This window comes from Schistocerca gregaria, chromosome 1, assembly GCF_023897955.1.
Source record: "Schistocerca gregaria isolate iqSchGreg1 chromosome 1, iqSchGreg1.2, whole genome shotgun sequence".
Lineage (NCBI taxonomy): Eukaryota > Metazoa > Arthropoda > Insecta > Orthoptera > Acrididae > Schistocerca > Schistocerca gregaria.
In genome coordinates this window covers 880,976,349-881,002,906 of record NC_064920.1, presented here as the reverse complement: position 1 = coordinate 881,002,906, position 26,558 = coordinate 880,976,349, and the positions used below count along the sequence as shown (strand labels likewise).

The window sequence follows — 26,558 nt, the reverse complement described above, 5'->3', positions numbered from 1 at the left end:
AGCATATTTGAAATCCTTGGTCTTTCCTGTGTGAAACAGTTCTTGTTTTATATAAATATGATAATTTTTTTGTAAGGTATGATGGTTTTCCTGACGCCCTGTGCAATCTGTGGACGGTGACAGCAAGGCTTATGACCGGGTATGTGCGGGACAACCCTATGGTCCCAATGTCACAATTTCTAATTTAGAGTGAATTGGGTATGTACAGAAGAGAATGGGGTCCAGGTTGAGAAGATTATTGAAAGAAAAGTAAAAAAAATAGTATTGCAAGGCGGTAAGAAGATAGGTTGTAAAGGTCACTTGACAAATGTTGAAATAGATTACAGAATTATTATGGCTTGGCCATTAGAAGAAATGTAGGGAATTTAGAAAAAAGCTGTTTGGGTTATCTTTTTCCATAAGTTTTCCACAAATGAAAATTTAGTGCACAGTCTTTGCCCGAATGATCCCGACACTTAGTGCACATACAGGAGAAGTGTCAGATATGACTACAAAAATTCTTTACCTGCATCACTAATGAATGAAATTAAACCAACACTTAGAGGCCTTTGTAAAGATACCTTGTTGAAGAAATGTCTTCATGGGAAAACCCAAAATTTAAATGAATTTGTGCTGTTGTTTGGGATCAGTTACCAAAAAAACTCTTTGCCTTTACAAATGTCTGCTTGTGTCTGTGTATGTGCGGATGGACATTGTGTGCGTGTGCACGCGCGTGCGCGCATACCTGTCCATTTTTCCCCTTAAGATAAGTCTTTCCGCTCCCGGGATTGGAATGACTCCTTACCCTCTCCCTTAAAACCCACATCCTTTCATCTTTCCCTCTCCTTCCCTCTTTCCTGAAGAAGCAACTGTTGGTTGCGAAAGCTTGAATTTTGTGTTTATGTTTGCGTATCTATCAACCTGCCAGCGCTTTTGTTTGGCAAGTCACATATATATATTAAAAACAAAGTTTCCATGACTTACCAAGTGCGAAAGCGCTGGTAGATAGGCACAATAAAAAAAACACACACACAAACTTTTGAGCTTTTGCAACCAACAGTTGCTTCGTCAGGAAAGAGGGAAGGAGAGGGAAAGGAGTCATTCCAATCCCGGGAGCGGAAAGACTTACCTTAAGGGGAAAAAAGGACAGGTATACACTCGCGTGCGCGCGAGCGGAAAGACTTACCTTAACACACACACACACACACACACACACACACACACAAACACACACACACACACACACACACAAGCAGCGCTTTTGTTTGGTTCATCTCCCCTTAAAATGTACTTTAACAGAGTTTTAAATGTAAATTTTAACTTTTAATTTTATACTTAATTGTGGTGCAATACTTGCGCGCTACCAGACGCATTAAGGTGACGTGGTCTACTAGCAGAAAACTGGGGTAAGTCCCGGCACATTCATTTGCATCTGTATCACACACGATACAGTGCTTGTTTTGCTTCAGACACTTATTCCTGTACCCATCATCACACACTGTGTTTGCTCAGGATTGATTGTCGCCAAGACAGCTAGTATTTTTTTTATTGCAACCATTTACACATTGTGTGGGCTCCTGAACTAACTGCTCAAAATAATATTCAATACAATTTCGGATGATGTTTTGTGCCTCCCACCAACATTAAGTATATATTTTCCACCAATTTCTCATCGGTATATTGAAGTTACCTGCAACTATGATATAATGAGTCAGCTAACTATTTGAAATGAGACCTCCAATTTTCCTTGAACCCTTCAGTACCTATGTCATTTGAGTCAGGGTGTCAGATTGTCGAGTATAACCGACTTCAATTTCAGTACAATATAGACTACTTCTAACAGCAATGAACACACGGCCGCCTTGGTGAAAACTGAATTTACCTCTGGTTTTAGCCAGCTTTCAGAGCCTATAACTATGTCTGTTTCAATGCTTCCTGTGAGTACTTGGAGCTGTGGTTCTTTCCAAACACAGTTATGACACTTTACAACTATAATACCAATGTTTCCTACCATTGGGTCAGCTTATAGGTATACCCTTTGCCAGTGTCCAACATGCACCTTTGACACTGAACCCTTTTTTTTTCATACTTCTGCAATCTTCTGACCTAAAAAACCATCAACTCCACTCCCCACAGCAACCACTGAGTAGCTGCCGCTTGAGTGTAATGAGCCTATGATCTATTAAGCAGATCCTGACACCCCTCCACCCTACATTGTAAATCAAGGCAGCTGCAGCCTGTACATTAGCAGACCTGTTTCAGCCTCGACTTCAGATCCTCTGTACCACAGGTCCACAGTTGGACCTGCTAGTGATCCTGCAGATGATGATCTCCAGCTTCATCTTGCAAGTAAGAACGGCTCTCTTTACAACTTCAGGGAGTTGCAGGAAACCAGAGAGTATATCTTCTGATGCAAAGTAATCATAAGCACCAGCATGAATCACACCCCCAGTTGGCTGCACCCTGTGCTCTCCATGGCATTTAGAATGACTCATTCCACATCTAGATGACTCTCTCCAGTATGCACACAAACTTCACACTGGACTTCCTCCCCTCCTTGCCAGCCATGTGCCTAAGGAGCTCTATCAAGAGATTAACAGTGGAGCTCCCAACTACTAACTGTCCCAATCTCTCTGAATACTCACATCTTGTATGCTGAGAGGCTTCCTCTGAAACAGGCCAAGTGACTGATCAGTCCCGCAAAATGTCTTTTGCTGTCTACATCAGCTCAAATCAATCTACCATGGGTGAGGTGTGAATGTCAATGTGGCCAGTAGCGGGGCTGACCACAGTAGTGGATTGATCGGGGAGGCAAATGGAATGTACTGAATGTCTCTTGAACCCACCATCCAATTTGCCACTGCATGAGGGAAACCAGTACTATCTGGAGATGTGAGAAAATGGTCCCCAACTAAGCCTGCATCAGAACACAGCATTCAGACAGTCCCCATTCATATTAAGAACTGTGGAAATCTCTACTACAGAAACCGGAGAAATTTGAGAACGTTAATTGTGAAAGCAGGCAAAACTAAATAAGTAGCTCACTTCTAGTTATAACTCTCCTACATCTACATCCGTACTCCGCAAGCCACCTGACGGTGTGTGGCGGAGGGTACCCTGAGTACCTCTATCGGTTCTCCCTTCTATTCCAGTCTCGTATTGTACGTGGAAAGAAGGATTGTCGGTATGCTTCTGTGTGGGCTCTAATCTCTCTGATTTTATCCTCATGGTCTCTTCGCGAGATATACGTAGGAGGGAGCAATATACTGCTTGACTCTTCGGTGAAGGTATGTTCTAGAAACTTCAACAAAAGCCCGTACCGAGCTACTGAGCGTCTCTCCTGCAGAGTCTTCCACTGGAGTTTATCTATCATCTCCGTAACGCTTTCGCAATTACTAAATGATCCTGTAACGAAGCGCGCTGCTCTCCGTTGGATCTTCTCTATCTCTTCTATCAACCCTACCTGGTGCGGATCCCACACTGCTGAGCAGTATTCAAGCATTGGGCGAACAAGCGTACTGTAACCTACTTCCTTTGTTGTCGGATTGCATTTCCTTAGGATTCTTCCAATGAATCTCAGTCTGGCATCTGCTTTACCGACGATCAACTTTATATGATCATTCCATTTTAAATCACTCCTAATGCGTACTCCCAGATAATTTATGGAATTAACTGCTTCCAGTTGCTGACCTGCTATTTTGTAGCTAAATGATAAGGGACCTATCTTTCTATGTATTCGCATCACATTACACTTCGCTACATTGAGATTCAATTGCCATTCCGTGCACCATGCGTCAATTCGCTGCAGATCCTCCTGCATTTCAGTACAATTTTCCATTGTTGCAACCTCTCGATACACCACAGCATCATCCGCAAAAAGCCTCAGTGAACTTCCGATGTCATCCACCAGGTCATTTATGTATATTGTGAATAGCAACGGTCCTATGACACTCCCCTGCGGCACACCTGAAATCACTCTTACTTCAGAAGACTTCTCTCCATTGAGAATGACGTGCTGCGTTCTGTTATCTAGGAACTCCTCAATCCAATCACACAATTGATCTGATAGTCCGTATGCTCTTACTTTGTTCATTAAACGACTATGGGGAACTGTGTCAAACGCCTTGCGGAAGTCAAGAAACACGGCATCTACCTGTGAACCCGTGTCTAAGGCCCTCTGAGTCTCGTGGACGAATAGCGCGAGCTGGGTTTCACACGATCGTCTTTTTCGAAACCCATGCTGATTCCTACAGAGTAGATTTCTAGTCTCCAGAAAAGACATTATACTCGAACATAATACGTGTTCCAAAATTCTACAACTGATCGACGTTAGAGATATAGGTCTATAGTTCTGCACATCTGTTCGACGTCCCTTCTTGAGAACGGGGATGACCTGTGCCCTTTTCCAATCCTTTGGAACGCTTCGCTCTTCTAGAGACCTACGGTACACCGCTGCAAGAAGGGGGGCAAGTTCCTTCGCGTACTCTGTGTAAAATCGAACTGGTATCCCATCAGGACCAGCGGCCTTTCCTCTTTTGAGCGATTTTAATTGTTTCTCTATCCCTCTGTCGTCTACTTCGATATCTACCATTTTGTCAACTGTGCGACAATCTAGAGAAGGAAGCACAGTGCAGTCTTCCTCTGTGAAACAGCTTTGGAAGAAGACATTTAGTAATTCGGCCTTTAGTCTGTCATCCTCTGTTTCAGTACCATTTTGGTCACAGAGTGTCTGGACATTTTGTTTTGATCCTATTGTCACTACTGGGGAGCAAAGACTGATGAACGAGCAATCTGCCAATTCACAATGTCTTCTCTGTTTCTCTCTTCATAGAAAAACATTATTCAGTATCCTGAAGTATACTCTTCTCTAGTACACGCACAAATGAGCAACTGTACTTTACAAAGCTTTGGACCTTGGTAAATTCATCCAGTGAATCTAAGACAACTGCTTGAATGATGACAGTGAAATGGAAGATCATAAAAATGAAGGCAGAAATAGTTATGTCATTCAAAACTGCTTAACCAACAAATCATCGTGCCATTTCTATTTTATATTATCAAATGATAAAAAAGATGACAGATACAGAACTGAAAACAGGACAGTATTAAAAAAATGCCATGGAATGTGAAGGAGCAGTGCATATTTCCACATACTTTTTCTATTTGGGTCTCTAACAATGATTTTGTTTTGTTACCGAAACTGAATTGAAAAAGATGTTCTTCATCTACATGAATACTCTGCAAATCACATTTAAGTGCCTGGCAGAGGGTTGATCGAACCACCTTCACAAATCTCTATTATTCCAATCTTGTGTAGCGTGCGGAGAGAATGAACATCTGTATCTTTCCACTCGAGCTCTGATTTCCCTTATTTTATCTTGGTGATCATTCCTCCCTGTGTTGGTCGGTGTCAACAAAATATTTCCACATTCGAAGGAGCAAGTTGGCGATTGGAATTTCGCAAGAAGATTCCATCGCAACAAAAAAAGCCTTTCTTTTAATGATGTCCTGCCCAAATTCCGTATCATTTCTGTGACACTTTCTCCCATATTTCTCAATAATACAAAATGTGCTGCCTTTCTTTGAATTTTTTTGATGTACTCTGTTAGTCCTATCTGGTAAGGCTCCCACACCACACAGCACTATTCTAAAAGAGAACGGACAAGCATAGTGTAGGCAGTCTCCTTAATAGGTGTTTCTCTGTTATTACTTAACCAATGTTGTGAGACAAAGTTTTTTTATAGTAAAATTTAACACCTCTTTTGTATCAGATAAGTGAGTCTAAGAATTAATAGCTGATTGACACCACAGTATTCCATGTCAATACTGTAGGTAACATTTAGGCGGGAGATAAAACACTCTCCTGAACTATCTGGGAAAGCAGGAAACTACTTTCTCTAACAGTTGACTTTACATAGGTAGGATTCCATGTTAGTGTGTTCTCGAATCCTCTGACCATACTATCAAAAGTATTTGATACAACCTTAATTTAGGTGTTGAGCCTGGAACATCGCACTGGTCCCCCCACCCCTCTCCCCCAATGTATAACTAATTCCTTTCTATTAATTGTACTATAATACCAACACATTTCCATGTGGAGGCACTTAGTCAATTTCTGTGACTTACAGATAGGTTGTGATAAGTGTAGAGAATCTTCCTTTTAACATTTCACTTTACATATTTTCATTTAAGATACTTCTTATGTTTTGGGATAATACAAAAGCCAGAAGCATTTTTAATCCTAGTCTTGTTCAAGCTGTTCTCCTTTGCTTTTCTAGTATTTGTCTCAAACATTAGCTTTTTCTAAAACCACCTGCTCTTAAAAATCACTGAGGTTCAGCTGATAGTACACTGGTTACACAGAGTCCTTTCTCTTATTAGCCACATCAGTTGTCTCTTGCCAGAACCAATTTTTTGTGTGTGATGCCTCCAACAGAATGACAGTGTACCTTTCCCAATCATGTGTCATCAGTAAGATGCAGATTTATAGGTAAATAAATATTTTTTTACTTATAGATAAAAAGCTGTAACCAAGACAGAAATTCCCAAACCAACCCACTTCAGTCATATATTTTTGCAATCTATAAGTAAAAATGTATGTTTTTGCAATATATAAGTAAATATAGTTTAAATAATATTGCTAAAACACAATTTGTCACTTTCCCTTCTTAGAATTTTTAAGTTTAACAGAAAAGCTCATAATTTTTATATTATGAGAACACAATTTGAATGAACTTCATTCATAAATGTACTGCGTAGTGACTGACCTCCACTACATGTGCCTGTTTCACTATCTGAAAGGGGAATCCCTTATTTATGATGTGGGTGGATGACGCAATATATGCAACAATTTCCAGTCATTGCCCGTATCTTGTTTAAAGCGGAGGATTATACAGTAGATTAAATGAAGTGATTGGTGATACAATGCTGTAAGTGAAGTCAAGTGTTCACTCTCATTTGTAACATGTAATGAAAGGATTCTATTCAGTCAAAAATGTGGGATCAGTAAATGCAGACCAGCGATCTGAAGTCTTGCAGTGTTTAGCATGTAGTAAACATAGAATGGCCACTTCATGTAGAACAACCAGGCAAGTTCTTTTAGATGAGGCAGCTTTCTCTTCACATATTCTAATTTAAAAAAAGTTCCGAATATTTTGCAGATTTATCCAAAACTTTTCATTCATGTGATATTTCTTTATTGACGAGTCCAGTGCTCAGGAATTTTCTAACAAAACACATAAATTATGAAACACCAGAAGAATCAAGATTAAGAGAATTGTATGTGCCTGACTGTTATGAAGAAATGCTTTATGGAAATAGAAAAAATGGCAGGGGATAAGCATTGACAAATGATCAGACTCTGCTGGTAGGAAAGTAGGAAATGATGTGGTAGGTGTTCTAGAAAACAACGAAATATTTTCCAAGCAGAGTTTTCTATCAGCATGTAAAGAAATATCAGCATAAAATCATATAACAATGGCTTGCTTATTCTTCTTCAGTTATGGTGGAATGGGGCGAAATTCCATAGTATTTTACTCTTGCTTAGAAGTGCTGCTCATTTTAAGAAGAAAAGTAACCAAAGGCCTTTCTGTAAACTTCCCACACAAAATATATGTGACTCGTCTAGTACATGGTTTAAATAGAGCATGTGAGCAGATATGTGCATTATATTCTTAAGTGACTAATTGAACTCAAGACACCAAAAAAGTGTTTGTGAAAGTGCTAACAAGAACTGATTGGCTCAGAGCTGAAACTCCAAATCTTGCACTTCCAACAATACCCACTGGGGGACGTAAATCTAACTGGGGAGAAATCATGTATGGGGCTCCACAAGGTTCAATATTAGGACCACTTTTGTTCCTCATATGTAAATAATCTTCCGTATAGTACACAACAAGCAGAATTAGTTCTTTTTGCAGATGACATTAGTATTGTAATAAAACCAAGCATCTGTACGGACCATATAACGAAAGCTTTGACGACTGGGTGACATAGCTGTTGGTAAACCTTTCAGAATGTAAGGTCGTGGTCCAAGAAACTCTTCTGTTCATGGCGTTTCATTCAGGAATGCGCTGGACATCCTCAGAGGCACTCCTCTGCTAAGCCTTGTTGAATGATTTATGTCGCTCTCTGATGTTGGACTGGTCAGTCAGCAAGACTCAGCGGAGGAGTGCCTATAAGGATGTCCAGCACAGTCCTGGATGAAACTTCAGGAACGGAAGAGATTCTTGGACCACAACCATACATCCCAAAAGGTTTACCAGCAGCATCTGTACAGAAACAGAACAAATGGTGAACAAAGTTCTTAAAAGTATCACTGGCTGGTTTTTTGTAAATAGTCTTACCCTCAATTTTTAAAAAAAGACAACAATTCAGTTCTGCACATCTAGAGGTACTGCACCAACGATAAGTATAACACGTGATGCAGAAATAATAAATAAGGTGGAAACTTCAAAGTTCTTAGATGCCCACATCAAACAGTAAACTGGAAAAAAAAAACATTTTGGACGTCCTGAAACAACTTACTTCAGCCACATTTGCACAGAGAACCATTGCAAATCTTGGGGAGAGGAGAGAGAAATCATATTTTCATTCAATAATGTCATACAGAATAATGTTCTGGACTAACTTATCTTTAAGAAAGGAAGTCTTCATTGACCAAATATGTGCTGTAAAAATAATATGTTGTGCTAATCGATGATCGCCTTGTAGACATCTGTTTCGGGAATTGCGCATTCTGCTTCACAGTATGTTTATTCCCTCGTGAATTTTGTTGTAAATAATCCACTACAGCTCAAGAGGAACAATGTGGTTCATAATTAAAATAGCAGAAGGAAAAATGACATTCATTACTCCATATTAAGGTTGTGTTTAGTGCAAAAAGGGGTGCACAAATCTATGACAAAAATGTTTAGTCACTTACCCAGACGTATAAAATGACAGAAAGCAAAATAAATTTTGATAACAAACTGAGAAAATTTCTCCTTGACCACTTCTCCTGTTCTATAGAAGGATTTCTATTACTGTAATGTGCTAAAAGTGGCATGTTGGGATTACTTTTTGTGTAACAAACTGATTTGCAGTGTGAATGTAAAATGAATTATGCTGCTCCATTACAACCTATCGTGCAAAATGATCCACGGAACATGTAACTAGCTGAAATTGTTTAATCTATGTGCAGAAAACTATTACGCTATAAAATATAGAACAAGTTAGGACCATAAATGTGAACAAGTGTTACAACTTTTAGTCCCCTAATAATGAGAAAGCCCAGAAGAGACTTAGATTAGTTGACTCTATTATTTTTTTTTTCACTACTGCTGGGGGGGGGGGGGGGGGGGGGGGGGAATAGATACTTACCTTTATAACTCCGGGCCAGCCACAGTGTTCCAAATGGACCATGAGCCAATGTAAACTGAGGCTCAGTGTCTCCCCTTTGCTCAATCCTTCTCGGAAGTACTTCGCACAGCGTGACACGTCATTTAGTATTGCAGGGTGGTACATTTTGGTCAGCACAACTTTGTTCAGTTTGGAGAATCATCATGTGAATGCTGTTTACCCTTCGCTATTTGTTTGTGGTATGACTGATCTAATAGGTGTTTACCTAAAAAGGGCCTGTTCAAGCTGGTGGTGGCTCTGCAACACTGTGTGCCATATGCAGTTGGAGTGATATGGGACCACCATTACATCTAGATAAGACTCTGACATGTGACACATAAGTAAGCGTCCTGTCTGATCACCTGCATCCTGTGTATTCGAAAAGAATTGTGCAATTCCAACAAGACAAAATGACAACCTACACTTCTAAAATTGCCACAGAGTGGCTCCAGGAACACACTTATGAGTTTGAACACTTGCACTGGCCACAAAACTCCCCAACATGACCATTATTGAGCATATCTGGGATGCCTTGCAACGTGTTGCTCAGAAGAGATCTCCACCCCTCGTACTCTTACAGATTTATTGACAGGCCTGCAGACATTAGTTGAGTCCATCTCGCATCATATTGCAGCACTACTGCATGCTCGTGGGGGCTTTGCAGTGTAGAAGAGCTTGATGAGAATTCTCAGTATCTATTATGCAACTACATAATCAATGGGTACTGCAGATTTGCTATGGAATGACATAACAGTACATGCAAAACGAGTCTGAAGATTCAGTTGACAATGAAAGAACAAAAAATTACAATGATCACTAGATGGGATTCATTATTCTTTACATCAAGAAAGACTTTGTGCTATTTTTGCATGCATGGAGCATGTGGAGATTTTAATTAATTAATTTGCAAAGTATGTTGGCTAAGTCAAGGGGCATGCCTGGAATGATTTAAAACTCGCTAATGTTGAATTAATGAAGAACAAACTAGTGCGGGAAAGAAAATTAGAACATCCAGAGTCAATTGCCGACCTCGCATTGTAAGTGGACTTTGACTGCACATTGCCCACAGTAAGACACAGTAAACTGAGGAACAGCTAATTTCTGATTTGATGGGGATGTATTTAAAAAGAAAATCACATTGTGGAAGAGAAATTCTGACAAAAAATACTGTCCATTTCTCTAAGCACAATGGTGTTAAAGAAAACGAGAGGTTTGTAGAATACATTGTGACTCTGAAAGAATTACAAGGATACTTTTCTGAATATTTTGAGGACAATATCCATCTTACACTCATTTTCAAGGCCATTAGCCTTTTCAGTTGAAAGTGCCCCCAAGCTTGTGCAGATGTTAACTGATTGATCTGCAGTTTAACTCCCATTTTAATGGCAAATCATTTTACATTAAAATTGTTCAGGATCTCTGAATTGCTTTCCTCATGTACAGTTTCCACATCTCCATAACGAGGTTATAAAAGTGCTACAATATTCTGATCAACATTTGCGTAAGTTCTTTTTCGGATCATGATACTAAATAAGTCATAATCACATGGCAAACTGGCAGCGAAAATCTTGAATTGTCCACGTCTCTCCGTATAGTAACAGTTTGTAGCACATAAAAATTATCTTACATTTCTTCACGCCAAAAATAATCAAACACCACTGAAAATTCATTTTTCTTGTGATATACATGTGAAATATAAAACCAAGTCATATGCAGTGTGATTGCATTGCCATTTAATTGCAGCACATATACAATTTATTCCTCATGTTACACAAGAGCATTGCAGGAATGATGAACATATCATAGCTGTTGACCCGGATAAAGTTAATCGTCTTTTCATGGACACTGTAAGTAATATTAGGAACAAAATTGAAACAACAAACACTAATGCAAGTGATCTACTTGAGCAACTACAACTGCAAACAATACTTCTAAATGGAGGACAATCGCACCCACTTAGATTACAAAGGTAGTGGCAAAAGTTCTCCAACTCCAAGAGCATGGACTACTCTTGGTTGTCCAATAACATAATTAAAAAACAGTGCATATAATTAGTGGACCTTTGGCCTTTCTGTTTAATAGGTGTCTAGAGCTTGGAGTCCATCCTACAACTCTAAAAATATCGAAAGTTATCCCAGTGTAAAAAAATGGGGATAAACATGATCTCAAAAATTACCGACCAGTTTCAATAGTTCCCATTTTCTTGAAAATATTTGAATCTCTTATTTATAACAAACTAAACTACTACTTTGAGTCGCATAACTTACTCTCTAATAGTCAATTTGGCTTCCACAAGGGAAGAAATACAATCACTGCTGTGATTTCAATTATGAATGAAGTAATAACAGCATTTGGGAATAAAAATAAAGCCTCACTTCTTTTATGTGATTTAAGTAAGACATTTGACTGCATTTCTCATGATATCTTACTTGTTAAACTAAAATTCTATGGTGTACAAGACTCTGCATTGGCAGTAATTGTATCATACCTAAACAATAGGAAGCAGTTTGCCTGTGTCAGAAACAAAGGCTCACAATTGCTAGAAGTTAAGACAGGAATCCCACATGCAGTCAATGATTTACCCCATTGTATCCCCAATACTGTTATTTGTTATGCTGATGACACAACTTTGCTTGCTCAGCATGAGAACATATCAGTTCAGCAAGATATGATGCAAGATAGCCTGGAAGCAGCACTAAATTGGTTCTCATCAAATGTATTACTTTGCAATCCTGATAAAAAACAACATATTATACTGTTGTTGTTGTTGTTGTCTTCAGTCCTGAGACTGGTTTGATGCAGCTCTCCATGCTACTCTATCCTGTGCAAGCTGCTTCATCTCCCAGTACCTACTGCAACCTACATCCTTCTGAATCTGCTTAGTGTACTCATCTCTTGGTCTCCCTCTACGATTTTTACCCTCCACGCTGCCCTCCAATGCTAAATTTGTGATCCCTTGATGCCTCAAAACATGTCCTACCAACTGATCCCTTCTTCTAGTCAAGTTGTGCCACAAACTTCTCTTCTCCCCAATCCTATTCAATACCTCCTCATTAGTTACGTGATCTATCCACCTTATCTTCAGTATTCTTCTGTAGCATCACATTTTGAAAGCTTCTATTCTCTTCTTGTCCAAACTAGTTATCGTCCATGTTTCACTTCCATACATGGCTACACTCCAAACAAATACTTTCAGAAACGACTTCCTGATACATAAATCTATATTCGATGTTAACAAATTTCTCTTCTTCAGAAACGCTTTCATTGCCATTGCCAATCTGCTATTTAGGAAGTAAAATAACTGATGATGGTCGAAGTAGAGAGGATATAAAATGTAAACCTCCTTTACTACTTTAATTGTTCCATTTCCTAATATAATTCCTCAGCATCACCCGATTTAATTTGGCTACATTCCATCATCCTCGTTTTGCTTCTGTTGATGTTCATCTTATATCCTCCTTTCAAGACACTGTCCATTCCATTCAACTGCTCTTCCAAGTCCTTTGCCGTCTCTGAAAGAATTACAATGTCATCGGCGAACCTCAAAGTTTTTACTTCGTCTCCATGAATTTTAATACCTACTCCAAATTTTTCTTTTGTTTCCTTTACTGCTTGCTCAATATACAGATTGAATAACATCGGGGAGAGGCTACAACCCTGTCTCACTCCTTTCCCAACCACTGCTTCCCTTTCATGCCCCTCGACTCTTATTACTGCCATCTGGTTTCTGTACAAATTATAAATAGCCTTTCGCTCCCTGTATTTTACCCCTGCCACCTTTAGAATTTGAAAAAGAGTATTCCAGTCAACATTGTCAAAAGCTTTCTCTAAGTCTACAAATGCTAGAAATGTAGGTTTGCCTTTTCTTAATCTTTCTTCTAAGATAAGTCGTAAGGTCAGTATTGCCTCACGTGTTCCAACATTTCGACGGATTCCAAACTGATCCTCCCTGAGGTCTGCATCTACCAGTTTTTTCATTCGTCTGTAAAGAATTCGCGTTAGTATTTTGCAGCCGTGGCTTATTAAACTGATAGTTCGGTAATTTTCACATCTGTCAGCACCTGCTTTCTTTGGGATTGGAATTATTATATTCTTCTTGAAGTCTGAGGGTATTTCGCCTGTCTCATACAGCTTGCTCACCAGCTGGTAGAGTTTTGTCAGGACTGGTTGTCCCAAGGCCGTCAGTAGTTCTAATGGAATGTTGTCTACTCCGGGGGCCTTGTTTCGACTCAGGTCTTTCAGTGCTCTGTCAAACTCTTCACGCAGTATCTTATCTCCCATTTCGTCTTCATCTACATCCTCTTCCATTTCCATAATATTGTCCTCAAGTACATCGCCCCTTCCACCTTTCTGCCTTCCCTTCTTTGCTTAGAACTGGGCTGCCATCTGAGCTCTTGATATTTATACATGTGGTTCTCTTCTCTCCAAAGGTTTCTTTAATTTTCCTGTAGGCAGTATCTATCTTACCCCTAGTGAGATAAGCTTCTACATCCTTACATTTGTCCTCTAGCCATCCCTGTTTAGCCATTTTGCACTTCCTGTCGATCTCATTTTTGAGACGTTTGTATTCCTTTTTGCCTGCTTCATTTACTGCATTTTTATATTTCCTCCTTTCATCAATTAAATTCAATATTTCTTCTCTTACCCAAGGATTTCTAGCAGCCCTCGTCTTTGTACCTACTTTATTCTCTGCTGCCTTCACTACTACATCCCTCAGAGCTACCCATTCTTCTTCTTTCCCCTATTCCTCTCAATTGTTCCCTTATGCTCTCCCTGAAACTCTGTACAACCTCTGGTTCTTTCAGTTTATCCAGGTCCCATCTCCTTAATTTCCCACATTTTTGCAGTTTCTTCAGTTTTAATCTACCGGTCATAACCAATAGATTGTGGTCAGAGTCCACATCTGCCCCTGGAAATGTCTTACAACTTAAAACCTGGTTCCTAAATCTCTGTCTAACCATTATATAATCTATCTGATACCTTTTAGTATCTCCAGGGTTCTTCCACGTATACAACCTTCTTTCATGATTCTTAAACCAAGTGTTAGCTATGATTAAGTTGTGCTCTGTGCAAAATTCTACTAGGCGGCTTCCTCTTTCATTTCTTAGCCCCAATCCATATTCACCTACTATGTTTCCTTCTCTCCCTTTTCCTACACTCGAATTCCAGTCACCCATTACTATTAAATTTTCGTCTCCCTTCACTATCTGAATAATTTCTTTTATTTCATCGTACATTTCTTCAATTTCTTCATCATCTGCAGAGCTAGTTGGCATATAAACTTGTACTACTGTAGTAGGCGTGGGCTTCGTATCTATCTTGGCCACAATAATGTGTTCACTATGTTGTTTGTAGTAGCTTACCCGCATTCCTATTTTCCTATTCATTATTAAACCTACTCCTGCATTACCCCTATTTGATTTTGTGTTTAAACCCTGTAGTCACCTGACCAGAAGTCTTGTTCCTCCTGCCACCGAACTTCACTAATTCCCACTATATCTAACTTTAACCTATCCATTTCCCTTTTTAAATTTTCTAACCTACCTGCCCGATTAAGGGATCTGACATTCCACGCTCCGATCCGTAGAACGCCAGTTTTCTTTCTCCTGATAACGACATCCTCCTGAGTAGTCCCCGCCCGGAGATCCGAATGGGGGACTATTTTACCTCCGGAATATTTTACCCAAGAGGATGCCATCATCATTTAATCATACAGTAAAGCTGCATGTCCTCGGGAAAAATTACGGCTGTAGTTTCCCCTTGCTTTCAGCCGTTCGCAGTACCAGCACAGCAAGGCCGTTTTGGTTAATGTTGCAAGGCCAGATCAGTCAATCATCCAGACTGTTGCCCCTGCAACTACTGAAAAGGCTGCTGCCCCTCTTCAGGAACCACATGTTTATCTGGCCTCTCAACAGATACCCCTCCGTTGTGGTTGCACCTACGGTACGGCCATCTGTATCGCTGAGGCACGCAAGCCTCCCCACCAACGGCAAGGTCCATGGTTCATGGGGGGAAGCAGATTATACTAGGATTGTCAAAAGAGGTAGAGGTGAAAGCAGTTAAAATTCTATGAATTCGTGTAGACTAAGTTAACATGGGAAACACACATCAACCATACCTGCACAAAATTGTCTCAAGTTACGTATTTAATGTGGAAACTGAGAAGCCTGGTGACAAACGGATATTTAAGAGTTATTTATTTTGGACTCTTTCAGTCGCATATAGAGTATGGACTGCTGATATGGGGACACTCTTCACATCACTGAAGTTCTAAAAATTCAGAAGAAGTGATACGGGCAATGAGCAATTCTGCTAGATCAGAGCACTGCCAGCCACTGTTCATTCTGCTGAAAATGTAAACAGTTATTAATCTTTATATATACGCCTCAGCTTTGTATGCAAAAAAAAACAATATATCAGATTTGAAATGAGGGAAAACATACACAACCATAATACCAGAGGCAAAACAAAATTAGACATACTTAGGCATAGGCTGACAAGAACAGGGAATTCCCATCTATTCAATAGTCCAAAAAATTTAATGAACTTCAATTTTCTTCTTGGTTGGCTCACATAAGTCGCTTCAGAAGCAAGTTACTAAACTGTTTACTAATCAATCCTTTTTACAATATAATAGAATTTATGAATATAAAATCAATTGACATTAATTTTTAAGGATTTCATTATGTGATGTCACTGAATGTATTTATCTTATGTTATGGTGTGTGTTATCATCTATGGACACTATTTGCAATGCTCATTTAGCTTTAAGGTACTATTCAAGGAAAATGATAAATGATATCCATGTAAATTGCTTATTCCACCTCAGGTGGTCAATGGTGAATAAAGAATCTGAATCGTCACGCTCAGACAATGTGTCATGTTAGGGGAAGCATGCAGTTAGTTTTATTATTGTTTTTATTATGGAAATATTTTATTATGGAAATAATATTTTATTATGGAAATAAGTGCATCAGATACTGTCCTGTGCATAGGAACCAAAGACATTACTCCATACTCAAATGAGGAGGCAAGATATAATCAAGAATAGTTTTTTCCAGTGCTGAGAACTGTAATGAAACATAGTGAACATCACACAACACTTAAAAGTTACATCGCTAAAGGCAAATACAGATGTAAATTAAGACGTAACTATTGTCATGACATACCTGAACAATGCTTAAATGGACAATGTAATGTAAACTTACTTAAATATTACCAGTGATGTGGCGTGGAAAAATTTAAAATAATATTGCATTTAGTAAATGATACAGGAGTTCAGCATCAATTCATAGCTCACCCTGTTATACACCCGGGGAGATCATAGTAATATAAACTTTATTACAGAAATAACTGTGTCAGATGCTGTGTTGTGTGTAGGAATCGAAGACATTACTTGTTGCATAATAAAAGTGATCATCATCATTGCACTATCTCTGTTGTTGAATGCATTATCAATGACTCAAATTTTGTTCTTGCTCTCACAAAGACTAAGGAAGCTTATAATTGTTAATATTGCATACTACAATTCAACAGTGGAAGTTGGATTCAAGAAATAAATAAATGAGTGCTTATCTCTTATAAATAATTAGGTCAGACTCTAAAAATAAATATCACTATTTCTAGTGATTCTAACTACTTCAGAAAGTTTCAGCCACAATATTTGCCAATATGGAGTTGGAGAGATGCTGGGGAGATTGGCAAATGAATCTGCAAGTAAACATGGCCACTTTCACAGGACTGAAGAGCATGCAACAAGAAATCTGGCACAGTTCTTTGCTAACATATTACCAAACAAACACACACACACACACACACACACACACACACACACACACACACACACACACACACACACACACGGCGAGGGGAAGAGAAATCCAGTGGTATCAAGTTTGGGGAGCGAGCTGATCATGCGAGTGGCCCTTCATGGCCAATGCACTGGCCTGCAAAGCTATTATCAAGGAAGCATCAATCTTCTATGAGGAAATGAGGTACAGATGCACTACATAAATCAAGTTATCTCAATAAATTTCTGTATCATTCCATAGCTGTGAAATCCTTTTTGAGTCACCCTATGTATCATAACCTATACATGAAAATGAGAGAAGCATGTATTAGACAGTATTTACAGCAACATTACACAAAATAGGTCTAAAATGCTTCAAAATCCAGCTTTTCTACATGATGCTCTATGGAGCAGTCATTATTCAACAGGCATATTTTATGTCTTAGACACTAAAAATGCCAGTTTACTATGGTGATCAAGACATGTGATATGGTAATTTGATGCTTTATTTAAGTAACAGGAAACAACCTGGTGTCTCAGGATTTAATGTGAGAGAGGGAATTCTGACTTCGAAGTACATTTACTCTTCCAGTTGGATTAATGAATCATTTCCTTCTTTTCATTAAATTGTTAATTTATCAATGCCATTGGCTCAAGACAGTTCTGTATCGTTGCAACAAAAACATCCTGATCAATCATGCTATCTTCATATTACAAAGATACAACCAAGGTATTCCAAAATGAATTTTTGCCCTGCAGAGGAGTAGGCACAAATCTAGAGCTTCCTGTCAGATTAAAATAGTGTATCTGATAGGGAGCAGGGCATTTGACTTTCACAGGAAAACATCCTATTCAGCTATGCATGCTACAGCTTTGAGGACATGTTGTGAGTCATGCCTACATTGCTCTATTGGTAGAGCTTTTTTTGTGAGAGACAGAGATTCTCACTTTGAATCCCTGTCTGGCAAATGGTTTCAGTATACCAGAAAGCTTCAACCGGAAGGTTAACTGATACAGGTTAAACTGCTCCAGAGGGCAATCTTCAAAACAGCTGATACATTTAGAATCAAATATTGGCTTACAGGTTTTCTTATAGCTGTGGTAGGTAACTAAAACATTTCTGAAGAAAATTGAAATATACCCAAACATAATTAACAACAGGTACAGTTATTACAAGTAGTTCATGAAATAATCTTCATCACTAACTAATATGAATGTTAATAAAAGCTGCCTCAGCTGGTATTTGTGTGTTTGTTATGCCTCAAACAGTTTTGGACTACATCAAAATCTTCAGGTGACAAAATGTACCAGTGCAAAAAATGCCAAATTGCCACACAAAACGCTAAAAGCCACATGCTGAAACATGATGAGCACATTGTGATTCACTTTTCTGAGCACATTTGACAAGCACAGTCAGCAGTATGTGCAGGGAATGTAACAACATGCAGTAGTGTACAGTTCAATATGATCCTGCACATAGTGCCGAGTGCTTGTACCACGTGGTTGGCAAAGTGAACCATTGTGCTCATGATGTTTAAGCATGTGGCTTATAGTGTTTTGGCACTTTCTGAGTAACGAAGACATTCATATACGACAAAAGCAGTTGTGGCATAATAAACAGACATGTAAAACAGCTGAATGCTGTTGTGGCTTTTATTAACATTTGCTATTGATTATTCTTGAGAAGGTACAATATAAGATTATATGACAGCAAATAATATAATATATAGATTGTGTGAGCCATTTCTACTGGAGTTATTTAAAACCAGCAAATTTAAATGAGAAGTGCATAATTTGTTTGTTTGTGTTAATGGCTGTTCTTATTTACATTTGAACTACATGAATGTACATTTAATTTATAACCACTTTCATTAAGAATTTCCATTCCTTTTTCTGTATGATGTGCATTAGACAAATTATGTCAACCACCATCTAATTCTTGAGGTGTTCCAAACAAACCACTAGATAATTTCTTTGATATCCCTGAATATTCTGATGAAGCAACTTTGTTTATTTCAAATTTCACACTGTTCTTATGTGCTGAACTGGAAATCTGTCAATTTAATTTCCCTTACTATTGTCCTCTAGAATTCTGAATTTGGGCTAAAATGTATCTCCTCTGACAAAATATACATTCAGGTGACAAAAGTCATGAGATACCTCCTAATATCATGTTGCACTTCCTTTTGCCCAATGTAGTGCAGCAACTCAACATGGTGTGGACTCAATAAGTCATTGGAAGTTCCTTACAGAAATACTGAGCGATGCTGCCTCTAACAGCCAGCCATAATTGTTGTGAAAGCGTTGCCGGTGTAGGATTTTGTGCATAAACTGACCTCTCTAATACATGCCATAAACATTCGAAGGGATTAATGTCGGGCAATCTGGTTGGCCAAATCACTCACTCAAATTGTCCAGAATCTTCTTCAAACCAATTACAAAGAATTGTAGTCCGGTGGCATGCTATAAAAATTCCATCATTTTTTTGGGAACATGAAGTCCAAGAATGGCTGCAAATGGTTTCCAAATAGCTGGACATAACCATTTGAAGTCAATGATCAGTTCAGTTAGACCAGAGGGCTTAGTCCATTCCATATAAACACAGCCCAAAACTATTATGCAAGCAACACCACCTTGCACAGTGCTTTGTTAACAACCTGTGTCCATGGTTTCATGCAGTCTGCATCCCAGACGAATCGTACCATCATCAGCTCATACCAACATAAATCTGGACTCATCTGACCAAGCCATGTCAATCCTGTCATCTAGGATCCAACCAATAAGGTCATGAGACCAGGAGAGCTGCTGCAGGCAATATGCTGTTAGCAAAGGCACTCATGTTGGTCGTCTGCTGCCATAGCCCATGGATGCCAAATTGGACCGCACTGTCCTAACAGATACATTCGTCATATGCCCCACATTCATCTCTGTAGTTATTTCACACAGTATTGCTTGTGTATTAGCACTGACAACTCTAAGCAAATGCTACTGCTCTTGGTTGTTAAGTGAAGGCTGTCGGCCACTGTGTTGTCCATAGTGAGGATTAATGCCTACAAAAGGTGGTATTCTCAGCACACTCTTGACACTGTGGATCACTGAATATAGATTTCCCTAATGATTTCTGAAATGGAATGTGCCATGTATGTTGCTCCAACTAGCATTCTGCATTCAAAGTCTTAAAATACCATGCATTCAAAGTCTTAAATTACCATAGTGCAGCCACAATTATGTCTGAAACCTTTCACATGAATCACCTGAGTACAAATGACAGCTCTGCCAATTCACTGTCCCTTTATATCTCCATGTACATGATACTACCACCATCTGCATATCTATTGCTATCTATAATTTTTGTCATCTCGCTGTGTAGTTCCACAGTATATGACTTTATACTATATGTACAGCAGCATTACATTCTCAATAAAAGAATGACATGTAACTACCATTAACAATAAAAAGACTGGCTAACAATAGGCTCAGAACTATTTAAAAGTGAAATTTACATGAATAATACAGGCCTAATGTTACACATCGAAGTGCTTACTTCCACATAGGGGTAAAATGAATTTTCATTTTTCACAAACTCTACAGTTCTCGACATTTAACTACAAATTTCCTGTCAGTTGTCAAATGAAATCTGTTATTACCTGTACAGTGATATACATGATTACTCCATGGAAATGTGCTGCCACAATGAAAAGACGGCGCCCAGCCTCCTGTAGGAAATATACATGCTGCTGAGCTTGCAGTTCAGCTACAGTCACTGTGTGGCTTGTCTCCGTAGCTGACATGATGGCCTCTGCGTGTCTCTGCACATGCACCAAGTACATTATTATGGAGCTATTGGTTTTAAGGGAGTCTTGTTTGTAGTGGAAAATCTAATTCTAAGACAAGCCATTACACTTTACTGCTGAATAGTCTGCCATCTATGAAGGAAGTTAAAAATTAAAGTTGCTTTGCTTTAATTTGAAATTTAAAAAAATCAATAATTATAGTTCTAAATAGTCAAAGCTTGTTAATTATGTTTTGTTGCCAGTGGCTCTGGCAATATTTATATTGGTCATTATGAGAAACAGAACAATTTTAAAAATTCAGTCATGGGCATTAATTCATTCTGGTCGAAGATTCTAAGTGACTTTTGCCACTAGGCAAGCATTCCTATGATGATCTCTCTCTCTCTCTCTCTCTCTCTCTCTCTCTCTCTCTCTCTCTCTCTCTCTCTCTCTCTCTCTCTCTCTCTCTCTCAAACTTAACAGGCACATTTTCTCCGTAGTTTGTCCATTATTTTCTGATTCACAACAATACTGCCCTGTCAGTAGCAATTAATTGATGGCATAATTATAAAAGCAAACTATGCTCACAAATTGTTAAATATCTTAGCTGCAGACATTTGATGCAGTTGTCCTTAGGGAAAAAAAACAGGTATTACATACAATGAAAATGAAGAAAAATATAATAAGTGGGCTAGTCAAGACTATTGACAGCATCATCAAAACATTTAACGCCACCTAAAATATATTTTGCATAATAAAAACAAAGTGGAAGTGCATTACTTGGCGAAGATGAGATGCTAAACTACGAAGCCTCCCAGTCCAGTTGCATTCTTGCTGTGGACAGCTCACACAGTGAAGCGAATCTTCCTGAAAAGTAGATCTAGCATCCTCTGCTCCACTAGCTACTGACAATGGAGCTGTTCTCCCCCGATTCTTTCCTTTTGTACCTTCCACTGCTTGTGTGGTACACGTGGCAACAGCAGGAATGCAAGAAGGTTGAGATGCAGACAATTTCTCAGCAGGAGGCTGAAAATAAAATAACAGTAATTAGTCAGGAATATTGTTAGTATGAGTCTCTATATGGAAAACTAAACTGTTTGACCAAAAAAAAAGTGTAGCACCCACTAAGTTTGGTTTAGTGTCAATATCACTGAATACTTTCACACCATCGGTGGGTATATAAATAATGAAGAGTTGCAATTCTCTCTGACAGAATGGACACCACAGTGCACAAATGTTCAAGTTTGGTGTTGTTACCAGGCCTAGTATGGTACGTAATGAGCATGAACAGTGTCAGAAATTGAGTGATCACTGTGAAGGACTCTTGAGATGCCGTGTACTGATGTGAGACTGCAGCATTATCAGCATCTAGCAGAGCTTGAAAAGGAGCCTCATTGTTGCTCTTCATTTGGCCAATGGGTCAAAGAGTGCAATATACAGATTGTGGGACATTTGGATGTGACTGTGGACCAATATTTGACTGCACAGAAAAGTGAGGAAGGCGCATCTGATCACCACAAGGGAGGATCACTGTATTACGCACCAAGAACATCGTAGCCTCTTCACACCTGTGCTTGTCATTCAAGAAGTTGTGTGAAATATTTAGTGTTACCCTGGACCATCAACTGGATACCAGCAGCAGCCAGGCTAGAGAGTTACCATCCCACACATAGGCTGCCATTAAGAGTTCAACATAAACAGCTGCGTTTGGAGTGATATGATGACTGGGAAGCATGGATTACTGATTAATGGTGTTATTGTGATCAGCAATGAATTGTGGTACTGCACTACCTTAGGTTATAGTTGGTAAGTATGACATTGACATGTGGGGAGCCATGGGGTTTGACTTCAGGTCGTGGCTGGTAGTGACTGAGGGAACCCTGATGGCACACTGGTACATCATGGACATCCCGCATTGTCACGTGTTACCTCTGATGTGACAGTATAAAGGTGCCATGTTTCAAAAGGACATTGCTCATTCACACATGGCACTTATCTCTATAAGCTGTGTGTATTATGTGATATTCTGATATAAAGCACGACCTGCAAATATATCTCAAATAGAACTCATGTGCAATCAGTTACAACAGTTGTTGGCCAACTTTATGGCACCTTGACCAAGTGAATCAGTTTATGCATCCAAGCCAGAGGGGTTGTAATGTCATGCTTATAATTGGGTTAATATGCCCATTTCTCTGTAAATTTTATTCTATTTAGTAATCACTGAAATAACACTGCATAGCCTCTCAATCCTTGTATTTTCATTTCATTTCATTTCCTCCTCCCTTTCTGGGTACTTTACTTTTTTTTGTTATACATGTGTTTAAAAAATGTTCTATACTTTTGTAGAAAGTCATTGTCAGATAAAACATAGCAAACACAAAATAACATGAGTGTATATGAGGGTATGCTGAAAAGTAGTGCCCCAAATTTTTTACTCTATTTTCAATATTGGTTGAGGGACTACATGTCAGGCATCTCAGTCCACTTCCCAGTTCAGTGATGCAAGCTGCAACCCTCTGTCACTAGAGGGCTCCAAATTGTAATGTGCAACATGGCCGCGTGAAACATAAAATATCTGTGCACGAGACGCCCTAAGAAAACTTAAAGCACTAATTATAAGAGTTTTTCCACAGCCAGAGGGACCTCTCCTTCAGCACGACAGTGCCAGAGCACACAAAAGTGCTGAAACATACCCTCCGCACTGTCCTGATTTGGCTCCATAATATTAATCTGTCTCCAGAATTTAAAGAACATCTTTGACGACTTCATTTTGATAGCGAAGAAGTAATGCAGGCAGAGGTGAGGTTGTGGCTCAGTCAACAATCAAATATGTTACAGTGATAGCATCAACAAATTGCTCTCTCATTGTGAGAAATGTATTTGCTTCCAGGGTGCCTATATTGAGAAAGAAATATGTAGACATGAAGAATAAAAATGTAGAATATTAATAATACGTAGACATGAAGAATAAAAATGTAGAATATTAATAAAGTTTGTTTTATTTGAAATAAATCTATAGGAGTTTTCACATAAAGATGTTGGAAGCTTTACTTTTCAGCAAGCCCTCATAGTTTTGATGGGAATAATTCAGGACTAAGAGGATTAATTATGGAAAGCTTAGGAACTGGAATACAATAAAGATATAATCAAGAGAAGAAAAATATTGATACTGAAACTTCCAGTTCAACAAAACTCAGAACAGCTCTGAAATGTGCAAGAGGAAGAAACTAAATTCACCAGCAACTACCAAAACCATCTCCTAACTTCAAACAATAAAATATTCCACTGGAAGGTAAAGAAAGATTAACAAAAAACTCAACAATGTACAAATGTAATGAGTCACCTACAATACATATGAAATGAAAAGTTACAGAAAGAAAAACAGTTAACAATAATGAGTGCAGTAACTGGGAAGCAAGTCTTTCAAAAAGCAAAATGCTGAAGAAAATAATAATAAAAATTAATTCTATAATTTGTCTTCTTAGATGGCAATGGAAGTGGAATAAATACTATTATCAAAGAGAAACAGTTGAGACTGCATTTATAGGAATAGTATAACCTTAGAAAATTTGAGAAAGAGTAATAATTTCAAGATACAGTTTACAGAAGTCTATGTCATGACTATACCTCTAAGAATATAATTATTATTTCAAAATTATATCAAAAAGAAAAAAGGCATATCAAAAAATAATTCCACAGTGACACAATTTAGTATAAAAGTTTGTCCACAACCATTGAAATTGCTATTAGAAATCGAAAGTGTCAGAGCCATAAAGTTTGGTATGCAGAATCTTACTTTCAGGTAGTGATAAGGCACCTAGCCTGACAGGGAGGTCGCAGCAAAGCTTTGGCATTGTCTGATCCTAGATTACATTAAGTGCTTAAAATTACTAAATCTCTTGAGGTTTGTTTCTGCAGCTGAGCATGCCTTCATACAAGAAATTTAATTATCATGAGTAATTTATTGGAATAGTGAACAGCAGTCATCTGATGATTCAGACTCATCATCTTTTTCCACCTCTAAATCTCATTGGGGTTTACAGGCATCCAAATCACCAGTGTCCACTGGGAGATGTACTTCGATCATTCTGCTATCCCGTCAGCTTCGAGTGTGCTTTTTTTTGTAATGTTAATCAGGTTGGTCAGAAATGCCTTCCCTCCAGGGAATTGTGACAGTAGTCACACAAGTCGAAGAATCTGCAGCACGGCCCTGATTGCAGTAGCCAGGATTCCAGAAGCAGCTGCCTGCACCATACATGCAGTAGCAAGCAGAGCTACCTCGCAGCTGTGTCAACAAGCAGCCCATCACAACAGGTCCAGCACCAAGTCTCATCTTGCTGCTGCAGGACCATTCCTATCCTCATTCTTATCCTCATAGAACTGTTATTGGTAACTACCTACAAAAAATATCAAACAAGTATTAACCTTCCTATCTGTACGGCCCTGTACTGCTAATAATATTTTCAGCTTAGACATCTTTACCAGCTTTGGGTTCAAAGTAGAGGACCAAGTCAATTTAGTGCCTGGAAAAGCACATTTTTGATTGTGACATACAGTGCAATTTCTACAAGGAGATTTGTGAACCTATGTTTGGGTGTGCATGTAATTTTACTGCCCACATCTCTTCTGGAACCATACCCTTAAGGCTCTATTCTTCTTCTGTAATAAATCCTTGTTTTATCATTCCACCAGAGTGTTTCTTTCCATCTCTTTTTGTTGCTCGGTTTCGAGACATTCAGAGTAAAATCCTTATGATGGTCTCTACTTATTACTCCTTGGCTAGAGTTTCTTGGACTACATCTTCTTACCAGTTGTCATACTGTAACTTCACTCATTTCCCTTAAAAACAGTTGCAATCAAATTAAATACTTCTGTTAAAATACCAGTATTCACTGTGACGTATTTCATAACATGAATTCAGCTTTACTAATAATACTAAGCTTTTACCCACAGCTTCACCCTTATATGCATTCAACATATATTTTCAACACATCTCCTCCTCCCCCTCTCTATTGATCTCTTCCCCCTCTCTCTGCCTCCTCCTCTCCACTCACCCTGTCTCTTTATATCCCCCTCACCCTCTCTCTGTTAATTTTCTCCATCCCCTCTCTTTGACCATACATTTCTTCCAATCTCTTTGACCATATCCTCCTCCCACTCTCTTTCCATCTCCACCCCTGGACACCTTTCACCTGCTTCATGCATCTCTCCCCCTCACTCTGTCCATCCTCTCTATTCACTTAAATCTATCCCCAGCCATGCTTATTGGCACGTGCAGCCCCTGCAATATAGTTCAATACAGCAGGTTGATAATACGGTCTCAACACACCTGCCACACAGGCCAGGTTACATATCAATGGCTTGAAAATAATTTATTTGCCCCTGCAGTATAGGTCGGCATGCAAAGCAAGTAGAGAATGCAGGTCGATATTACTCCAACACAGCAAGTTTGATAGAGAGGGCAGCCTACATGTAGAGACTCAGAAAAACATTTCTTGCCCTGTCATGTAGGCTGCACTTCAAAGCTAGTTGATTTGGCAGACCGATACTGTTTCCACACAACATGCTTGCCCATGCAGGGCAGCATGGAGGCTGGAAGAAATATATTTTTGACTGTATCTTTGCTCCTATTGCAG

The 26,558-nt window shown here is 38.9% G+C and overlaps 1 protein-coding gene across 2 annotated transcripts in view; it reads right to left on the bottom strand.

Moving 5' to 3' along the window:
- The window catches only part of LOC126273558 (uncharacterized), a 247,682-nt gene that overhangs the window by 12,231 nt on the left and 208,893 nt on the right, over positions 1-26,558 (bottom strand). For both annotated transcript variants that reach the window (XM_049977043.1, XM_049977044.1), the window contains 2 exons: positions 21,700-21,945; positions 20,794-20,955 (listed from right to left, as the gene is read on the bottom strand). In XM_049977043.1, coding sequence (XP_049833000.1) covers positions 20,794-20,955; positions 21,700-21,945 — 408 coding nt within the window. The remainder of the gene's footprint in view (positions 1-20,793; positions 20,956-21,699; positions 21,946-26,558) is intronic.